Raw genomic sequence first — 10115 nt, 5'->3', positions numbered from 1 at the left:
AAATTTCCCCTTCTTTTAAGTTTTGTTAGAAACGCAGCAGAGGAAAAACATTTTCTTACGCTGAAGAAAGATTCTATCTTTTTCGCTAGAAACGGGACTGAATGGCGGTTAGAGCAATTTTTATTTTTATTCTTTTTTTTGAAGTATCTTGTTTGGTTGGGGAGAAAAGTTTTTATAATTTTCCATTTCAAGTTCACCTTCAAGATCTAACTTGTCCTTGTTCTGTGTTTTAACATGTATATCTGTTATTTTGTTCGTAATTTTTTTAAAATATTTTCCTTTTCAATTTCATGCAAAAGGTATGAAACTTCAGAGAATTTGGTTGTACCTTCTCTGGATTTGTATGTGACTCTACTTATGGATCTGATTGATTCCGTTTTGTGCGTTGATTAGCAATTTCTTATGTAAAGTATTGCTCTAGTAATGCTTGCTTTAGAGAAAAAGTTGAAAACAATCAGTGCATGATTTAATTTGATAATATTGGATACTCTTGCTCGTTTGGACACGCGCTTTTGTGATTATTAATCTAAGATGCTACCTTTCTATGATGATGAAACCTAATGAAAAAAATTGTATTCAAACTAAAAACTTTTGGGATGATTTCTTAGTAATGGATGTAATGATGATGGATTGAATATGCTTTGCCTATTTTGGGCTGTATGACTTATTTTATTTGACAGATCCAATCGGTGAAAGTATGCAACGTTTCCTTGGGTGCATCTGAGCAAGACATTAAGGAGTTCTTTTCATTCTCCGGTGACATTGAACATGTCGAAATGCGTAGGTTAGTGATTACCATTAGATACTTAAGCTTATATTTTTTTGGGGCAGTTCTCTACTGTATGGATACAGATAAAATTTATGATGATTGTTTAAACTACTACTTCCGTCTTCCAGTATAGTGATGTTCTGCAATTCTGCGAACATTACCTGGTCTAGGTTTCTTATTGCTTCCATTTTTTCCCTTTTCAGCGATACTGAGCGGTCACAATTTGCATATGTTACTTTCAAGGAACCACAGGGAGCAGAGACTGCTGTTCTTCTTTCTGTATGCACTCATCCCATTTCTTTTGAGCTTTTGGTATCAAGTATCTTAATCATTTGCACCTTTTCAGACATGCATCACATAATTAGATTTTATTCTATGGGCTGAAGGAAAATGGTTAGTCTGATATATATGGTGATTAAATGTATATATTTGCTACATATTGTGGTAGATATTTATATGATATGAGTTCAATTTCCATTTGTAGTGAAATATGTAAAGCTGGTAAACTTCGTAAGCATGAGCTCTCTGCTTTCCATGGATATTGAAATAAATCAACTATCCAAAAACAATGAATGAATTGTTTATAATTCCCTTCTGGAATCTCATATATGATATGCTTTTGAAAGTGAATACTTTAATGCATTACCTGTTGGATTGCCGTGCCAATGACCTTTTTCTTTGTTAAGTATTTCATCAATTATAAGTCAATAACCATTGCTACTGAAAGATATCTCCCTTTGAGGTAGGTTTGCTGACAACGTTGTAAATGAAATCCTTGCATGCATTTGACTAAAAGTATTTGGATTTGTATTTTGAATATTCTCTATGCTTTGTTTTAGGGTAATTGATTTAAATTTATAGTTTAATGTCAAGGAAATGACCGAATCTAGTTCCATATATGGATAGTTTTTAATGCCTTTTGTGGCTGATGCTGCTAATGTTCATTGATTGGACGGAAATTTATAATTTCATTCTTATGAAATGAGAGTTCAGTGTTGTTTTTTTTCAGGGGGCAACAATTGTAGATCAATCTGTTACCATAGAGCTGGCTCCTGATTACAAGCCACCCGCTACTGCCACCGTAACTCCTGTAATTTTGCTAACTTGTAGCAATCTGCTTTGACTTCACTTACGAAATGGCGATTCGATTTTAATATGAATGAATATTTTGATTACCTTAGGCAACACAGAGCAAAGATGCTGGCCAGGCAGAATCTGCTGTCCAGAAGGCAGAGGATGTAGTAACCAGCATGCTAGCCAAGGGTTTCATTCTCGGCAAAGACGCCGTGAACAAAGCGAAGGCATTCGATGACAAGCATCATTTCACATCAACTGCCACCGCCAAAGTAGCATCTCTGGACCAGAAGATCGGTTTCACTGAGAAAATCAGCGTCGGCACTACCTTGGTGAATGACAAGGTGAGGGAAATGGACCAGAAGTTCCAGGTTTCCGAGAAGACCAAGTCCGCTATCGCAGCCGCCGAGCAGACAGTCAGCAACGCCGGTTCCGCTGTAATGAAGAATCGTTATGTCTTGACCGGAACCTCGTGGGTCACCGGTGCATTCAACAGGGTCACTAAAGCTGCAGGTGACGTCACCCAGAAGACGAAGGAGAAGGTGTTGGCGGAGGAGGAAGAAGCGCACAAATCGAAGGGGTATGCAAGGATGGATGAGTCTGAATCTCCCAGAGCTGGACGCCCGTCATCCCCACAAGGTTTAATCCTTTAATTTGCAGAAGATTTGTAAATAGCAGGTATGGATCTCGTTGTCGGAGTTCGACTCTCTGATTTGGACAATAGCTAAAAGAACTTAAAATGTAGACTAGTTTGTTACATACCGTTTGATATGTTTGGTATACTTTGTGGCTTAAACACTAATAATTGAATTGCAAACAATTCAACGTCAAGTTGTTTATCATGGGTTGATTTGTTTATTGAAAATGGATTTTGGAAAGTGACATTTTCTAAATAATAGTTTTTAAAAAGTTATTTTCTTATATTGTTGTGGACATTATCGTTTTAAAAATATTTATTATGAAGTATTTATTATAAATTATAATATCAATATTTTGAAATATTATTATATTTAGTTAATATAATTATTTACATCAATATAAGTACATCGTGAAATAATCTATTACATTAGGCTTAATACAAAAATAAGTGTTTGAATTTTATCTCGAAAAATGTTTTAGTGTCTAAAGAATTTTTTATTAAAATTAGGTGTCTAACGTTTTCATCGGAACACTTTTAGGGTGACCACCATTCTAATCACCGTGCAATTTTGCTCAAAACCCATATTCGTCGTTGTTCCGTCAGTGCTCCTATGTCGTTCCATCGTGGATATTAAGCTTTTTAAAGGTTTAGGGGTATGTAAGTTGCGATTTTAGAGTTTTAGGGGATTTGGGCGACGGTAAGGGCGACGGTTGATCGATGGGTGACGGTAAGAGCGACGGGTGGGTGATCGTTCGACAACGATGATGGTGGCCAGAGATGGTCGGCGACGATTGGTAACAAGGTTGAAACGAGAGATTTTAGTTTTTTATATAATTTTATTAAAAGTTTGGGGTTATTTTGTAAATAAATTAAGTTTTATTTATTTTTTCATTAGAAAAATAATATTGTTATTATTAAAAAAAAAAATAAGGGCACCAAGAAGTGTAAATGAGAAAATGTTAGGCATCGATTTAAAAAAAAATATCCTTTAGGCACCAAATCGTTTTTCGAGATATAATTTAAACACTTATTTTTGTATTAAAACACTACATTATAAAGATTTGAAATAAATTGAAAAATATTTGAAGAGTAAAATAAAATATTCTTATGTTATTTTTATCGTTGAAAAGGAGGTATCGATGTCGACAAGAAGAAAAATTATTAAATGGTTTGATTCAATAAGTCATTCATGGTTCTAATCAATAACATCTACTATTTCATTTTTCTCACAATGGATCTTCACCTTTTTCTTACTTATAAATAAGGAACGGGTAATTCGAAAATTACTTTAAAGTGGATGAATCTCGTTAATTGAGACCATAAATAACCTGATGATTCGGGTTCACCAAATTATTTCTCCAAGATACGGTATTTTATCAGCAAAAGTTTGGGTTTTGGGCGAAGCAATGCAAATTCATTGTAAACGTCTAACAAAACTCTGGAAAATGTTCATAACAGTAATATGTTCAACATCTAAAACATTATCCAAAATCTAATCCTCATTCTAAATCCAGTCTTGGTCTTACTTAGAGGGGAAGGAAAAATTCTAAAAAAAAGAGGAAAGGGGAATACTCTTAGTGTCTCGTACCTATGACTTAAGAAAATATGAGAAAACAAAAATGACAACCAACCAATCAAATGCTCTTGCTCATCCAAAACGGTTTCGAGTGACCACAGTGGTTAAAGAATATTGTTTTCTCTTGAAGTCTTGAATTCGAACAATTGTATCTGTTAGATACGTGCACGTTATCAATAGTTAAAAATGATTATAAACATATTCTACCTTAAAATCAACCCGAGGTCTCAGACTGTTCAAAAAATGTCACTGAATATTATGAAACAATTCTCCGATCGTCTTCACAACAGTTAACTTTTCGTAATCATCACAAAACTGAAAAGTAAGTTTCCAGGAATCCAGCACCAAGTATGCGATGGATCTTTCACATAAGTTTCTCGGACGAAATATCTTCAAGCAAAACTAATCATAACTTTGTAGATTAGATGCTCCTCAAAGTTCTTGAATCCGAGGCCTTTCGGACAAAACCGCTACAATAGCTTCAGTCCGCCGGTTACATCATCCACCATTTCGATAGGTCCTACAAAGAGCATTGCATTGTAGAACTCGATAAAAGAAAAAGGAATCCACAGGTTTTGCAGGAACAAGAGACGCTTACCGAGAATAGCCATCACCGTCCTCGAATCTGAAAATGCATATATTAAAACATAAGGCCTTTAGAAAGAAAAAGCCGATAATGTTCACTTAAGAACCTAAATGCAGGAATGTGCTTGTGATGCAGCGAAGCGAGAACGGTCTGAATCGATGACCAAAACCTATGTATTCCTAACAATTAGACAATTTACTATTTCTTTCTTTAAGCTTGGATCAGCACCACTAGAGTTATCAGCCTCATTGCTTCTAACAATAAAAATAACTCCGAGGTTTCGCGTTCGTAAAGAATAAAACCACATTCATAGAAAAGCATCAAAATGATCCCATAGCTTATCCTTGCTAACATATCCCAATAAGATGAATGATTTAAGATAATGATAGTTTGTCTTCAACGTTCTGAAAATCATATAGAGAAAAAAAGAACAGAGATTTCATAACACCACCCAGTAAATGCAACACAAACGCCAATGATAGCAAAATATCCCAACCTACAATCTGCTTCTTCAACATTTTCTCTTGTTTAATCCTTAGGGACTGTCTGTTTCACTGAAAACATATTCCATAAAATGATTTTCTGTAAAATGAATTACATTTTCTAGAAAACAATTAACGGAAATCATTTTACGGTGTTTGGATGATGCTGTGTAAACCATTTTCCACTTATTGATAAATTTTCTAGAAATAATGAGATAAACTGAGATTGAGCAATTTATAAAACTGATGATTTAGGATTCAGTAAAACCTTGATGACATAAATTATTAAGAGAGAAAATAAACCATGCCACTCACTTGGTGCGATCTGAGTTCTCCCTGCGTCAATGGTGATATGCGTTGGTATATTTAGCGATTTTGCCCTCTCCTGAAAAGTTAAATTCTAGCTAATAATTGATAAATCAATGTAAATTGAAATATCGAGATATATAATTAGAAATAATGACACTCTAATGAGAAGAGTAAGACCAAAATGTAGTTGATGCCATACAAAAAAGTGAAGTGTGGACCTCTTATTGGAGACAGGTTTGGCAACAAAAAAGGAAACATCAACCAAGTCCTAAGATTTGCATCAAAGAATTATCAACAGCAAGGTTCATAAGTAAAAAATTAAATGGTTCACACACAAATCGAGAAAGATGGATAAATCTGATAGAGCCACTCTTTTGTATAAACAAGTAAATATGCTCTGCCTTCTACTGTCCACAAATGCAAAACCAAATAACCAATTTCTTTCACCAATACTCAGTAAAGTGGTAAGTGTTGCATCATAATAAAATCTTTCTTTCATCTGAAACACAGCCTTTTTCTACTGACAAACTTTCTCTGTGGATAAATTGTTGATACATATTAATTAAATTACAAGGTTGATGGTGATAATAGTAGAGGGCGTGCACAGGAATAAATATTAAATCACGGTTACTTGCAAAAATAGCATATCTTTCTCGCTGTCAATTTTCACCACCACCTTTGGCTGAGCACACATCTCCCACCTGCATATTAACAACATATGGACAAAAATGAAAGAAACAGACACGGACAGAGATAGAATGAAAAGCAATAGTTTCAATAGTATAATGCTAGAAATCCTCTACCTGTTCAATGATTTTGGTGCTCGATGTAGGAGTTTTTTGTAAAGACCCAAAGTTGCATGACTAAACATTCAAAGGAAAAACAAAACAAGTTGGATTACGGAGTAAACAAAAAGGGATTCATCAGAACAAATTTTTTCAAGAAAAAACTGTGCAAATCAATCAAGGGTCATGCAACAAGAGGTTAATAAATCACATCAGATGAGTTTACCACTTTTTAACAGCGAGTACAAAATATCAGTGACTCTAAATTTACATGAAATTCCTTATAAGATGGCAGAATGAGCAACAAGAAAAGTAGCAGCATTATGTTTAAAGATGGCAGGAAATGAAACTGCCTATTGGCTGAAGCAGCACGGTGCACAAGGGGAACTTAAAAGATAACCTGACGCAATGGGTTAAATCTAGTTTTGTTTCTTACAAGATGCCATGCCATGATGGGAATCATAATGTGTCACAACTGATACAGTGCAAAAATTACAATCATTTATTGAGTACGACATGCTTTGAGAATTGCTTATCACACCCCAAGTATTCAAATATAATTACAATTTAACTGATAGCAGTCAGAGTTCTATTTGACGGTTATAGCAGTCAGTTCTATTTGACGGTTTATTTTTTCTCGGAAGGATATTCATAATCAGTTAATAGGAATAAGCATATCCCATCTAATCAACAAAATTAAGGGTTAGGAAAGGATCTATCAATAATCACAAAGTACATTCTAATATAACAGAACATCTACTGCACTACCTGGCTTGACTAGCGAGTTCATCTCTCAGCAGAAAAAGTTGGGTCTAATGAAAAGCTTCATAACTAATAAAACTATACAAAAACAAGGCTCACCTGCACTGGGCGGCAATTTTCCCTTTACCCATCTTAAGATCATTTCTTACAACCAGGACCTGAAGATGATAAAAGAAAGACAGAGATGTTCAATCTCCATTCTCTCACATTAAACAGTTTGCGTAACATAACAATACCGATCCAACAGAGTAGAGAAACAGTTCAATACCATTTTAAAATCCTCTAGAATGTCAGCCAACTTTTCGATTTCCAAGGGTTCTTTGATCTTCTTATTTGATTTAGAGATTGTAGTATCTGTAGTTCCTCTCGATGAGAGAAATAAATAAGTGGGATGACACTTACCAACGCAATACCCCAAGGCAAGGCAGCCTGCCCCAACTAGGATGGCACTCAACCATGACAAATCCACCATCTTAAAGAACCAATGAAAATTTCCCACTTTCCTAAGAGACACAGAAAACATCCAGTTAAAACTCAAAGGAAAATCACACTGTGCTTAAATAGATTTAAAATATCCACCTTGAGGTTTCAGTAGAATTACAATCATGATACAGATAAAAGAACGGGAGACAAAAACAAACAAACTAGTAATCTTATATTGGTAGTAGTAACAATAGATGTTGTTCAACAAGGGCTTATTTAGGCCCCGTTTAGCCGAAATTCTACAATAAAACTTGTTAATATAAGGCTAAAAAAGGGCAAAAATCGGTTGCAACCGAAAATCTTATCAAGAGAGTAATTTTCTATATTGGGCTGAGTAATATTTTAGGTTGAAACCGAAAATGTTACCTTCTTCGTAACATAAGGTAACATTTTCGGTTGCGACAAAAAATGTTACAAATTTGTATAACTTTTTCGGTTGTATAACTTGCCGGTTGCAATAAAAAATGTTACAAATTTGCATAACTTTTTACTTTGAACATGATAACATTTTCAGTTAAAATCCGCCTTATATTAAGCTGCCGCACAGCAGAACTAACCCCATTTAGTTGGTGGTCTCATAATCTGCTTTCTGGCTTTGCTATGACATTCGTGCTAACATGTAAAAGTAAATGGTAAAAGGCGAAATGATAATTAATTAGAAAAGGAACAAACAATTAACGGTTAGCACCAATTCTAGCATAATTATTGTTCAATATATGGTATAATCATGCATTTCTAAATTTTCTGCTTCCAAAAATGAGGGGAAAACAACAACCAAACAATAGCTAAATCAAATAAATAAAAGTAACAGAACTTTAAACTCTGAAGCCAGAGCCGATATCAAACAAAATAACTCGAAATATGTAAAACGTGATTGATCCAATTAATTTAAACACCCAAACACCTAATTTTCATTCAATAAGGTTCTCAGACACTGAGGCTTCAGAACATTAATAGCAATCAAACTAGCAAGTTCCAAACTTTATACTAGATTAGGGGTGTAAACGAGCCGAGTCGAGCTCGAGTATTGCTGAGCTCGACTCGACTCGAAAACTCTGAAATGGAGCTCGACTCGACTCGAAAACTCGCGAGCTTAAAATTTTCAAGCTCGACTCGAACTAAAAATCTTGAACTGAAGCTCGTGAGCAGCTCGAAAAAGGCTCGAAATGAAAAAAAATTCTTAAACTTAACTCGATTAAAGCCTCAAATTTGAACATGAACCTTAAATACATGAAATCTTACTATAGGTTTTTTAAAAAAAAATCAATACATAAATATTATTATTATTATTATTTTATTTTTTTAAATAATTTTTTTAAATAAAATCTTGATATATTATATTTTCGAGCTGCTCACGAGCTTTTCGAGTCGAATATCGAGTAGCTCGTTTCAACTCGTTAAGAACTCGAGTCGAACTCGAGTTCAAGTCGAGTCCATTCGATCCGAGTATTTATCGAGCCTTGATCGAGTTAATCTCGAATAGCTCGCGATCCGTCTCGTCTCATTTACAGCCCTATACTAGACATTCATTACTAAAGAAAACACTTCCACAATCAACGGCATTGAGAAAATTTAACGGGGAAAGAACAAAGAAATAGAGAAACTATACCGATTAGAAGCTGTGGGTCAGAGTTGGATCTTGAAGTTTTTGACTTTGGGTTAAATGGGAAGAACAGTTTCTTTGGGGTTTTACGTTTGGGTTCAAAGCAAGGGTTAAAGTTGGAGAGGGGTGGGGGGAATTGGCTGTGAGCGACCGATCAACAGGGAAGAAAAAGAACAACCAAAATAATAATAATAAATGAATAATAACAAAATTAGCCCTCAATATTTATTCAAATAGACATATTAGCCCTATTTTCTTTCTCCCTATTTTTTTTTAGTATTTTAGCCCATGTTTTATTTTGGAGCAAAATGTCCTTAGTTTGATAAAAATTGTTATTTGACTAATTGTCAATGTTTCTCATATGAACGTGACAAGTTCATATGTGATGTCACTTCAGTAAAAAAAATATTTTTAGAGTTAATTATAATTATAATTAATTACATATAAACGTGTAAAAATATTTTTTGATGATGTGGTATCACATGTGGACTTGTCACATCTATAGAAAATGTTGATCTTTAGTCAACTAACGATTTACATCTATCCATAAGACATTTTGTTCCAAAATAAAACGTTGGGGGGGCTAAAATGCTCCAAAAAATGATAACGGTAAAACTATAATTTGTACAAACGTTGAATGATAATTTTATTATTATGCCAATAAAAAAGGGTTAATAAAAAAATAAGAACAAAATTATAGTTTTTAATCCATTTAGGTATTTAAAGTATTTTTGGTTTTAAAATATGTGTTTAATGTTTTGATCGTTATTATTTTAAGTACTTAATTTACTATGATTGTTAAAAAAATTCATCAATCATTCAAAATGTAATATGTGTCGTCGTTGTGCTCAATATCTGAGAGGTTATGCTATCTAAAGTGTTTATGGGAGTGGTGGTATACTCTTGCTGACGTCTTTCTTCGACGTTAGAGGCTCTTTCTTTTTCCTCTTTACGATGTCTACTTCTTTAGTGATGAGAGATTAGTAACTCGTGGAGAATTATTTTTGGATTAACTCTTGTTTTGCTGATTTTGCTACTACAACTGT

At 34.1% G+C, this 10115-nt stretch overlaps 2 protein-coding genes across 2 annotated transcripts; one reads left to right on the top strand and one right to left on the bottom strand.

Annotated features, from left to right (window-relative positions):
* On the top strand, window positions 1–2602 carry LOC120143000 (binding partner of ACD11 1-like). The gene is made up of 5 exons (XM_039157433.1): window positions 1–107; window positions 681–784; window positions 973–1048; window positions 1779–1859; window positions 1951–2602. Exons 1-5 carry the CDS (start codon window positions 102–104, stop codon window positions 2494–2496), a joined length of 813 nt encoding a protein of 270 aa, XP_039013364.1. The 5' UTR covers window positions 1–101; the 3' UTR covers window positions 2497–2602.
* A 1824-nt stretch (window positions 2603–4426) lies between these two features.
* On the bottom strand, window positions 4427–9184 carry LOC120143002 (peptidyl-tRNA hydrolase 2, mitochondrial-like). Its single transcript, XM_039157434.1, has 8 exons — window positions 9076–9184; window positions 7252–7486; window positions 7083–7141; window positions 6240–6299; window positions 6068–6137; window positions 5443–5512; window positions 4658–4684; window positions 4427–4579 (listed from the first exon to the last, which is right to left on the bottom strand). Exons 2-8 carry the CDS (start codon window positions 7453–7455, stop codon window positions 4530–4532), a joined length of 540 nt encoding a protein of 179 aa, XP_039013365.1. The 5' UTR covers window positions 7456–7486; window positions 9076–9184; the 3' UTR covers window positions 4427–4529.
* Window positions 9185–10115: the final 931 nt, after the last annotated feature.

The sequence above is a fragment of the Hibiscus syriacus genome, unplaced genomic scaffold, assembly GCF_006381635.1.
Source record: "Hibiscus syriacus cultivar Baekdansim isolate YM2019G1 unplaced genomic scaffold, ASM638163v2 tig00110833_pilon, whole genome shotgun sequence".
Classification (NCBI taxonomy): Eukaryota; Viridiplantae; Streptophyta; class Magnoliopsida; order Malvales; family Malvaceae; genus Hibiscus; species Hibiscus syriacus.
Note: the sequence above shows the minus strand (reverse complement) of the source record. Positions and strands in the feature narration are given on the sequence as shown.

What these genes read in the sequence shown, in the direction of transcription:
- LOC120143000 (XM_039157433.1), top strand. An exon ending in AGACTGCTGTTCTTCTTTCT is followed by an intron (nt 1,049 to 1,778) that starts GTATGCACTCAT and finishes GTTTTTTTTCAG; the next exon opens with GGGGCAACAATTGTAGATCA. An exon ending in CTACTGCCACCGTAACTCCT is followed by an intron (nt 1,860 to 1,950) that starts GTAATTTTGCTA and finishes TGATTACCTTAG; the next exon opens with GCAACACAGAGCAAAGATGC.
- LOC120143002 (XM_039157434.1), bottom strand. Translation starts at nt 7,455, where the DNA reads ATGGTGGATTTGTCATGGTTGAGTGCCATCCTAGTTGGGGCAGGCTGC. An exon ending in GCACCAAAATCATTGAACAG is followed by an intron (nt 6,138 to 6,239) that starts GTAGAGGATTTC and finishes GTTAATATGCAG; the next exon opens with GTGGGAGATGTGTGCTCAGC. An exon ending in GAGAACTCAGATCGCACCAA is followed by an intron (nt 4,685 to 5,442) that starts GTGAGTGGCATG and finishes ATGCATTTTCAG; the next exon opens with ATTCGAGGACGGTGATGGCT.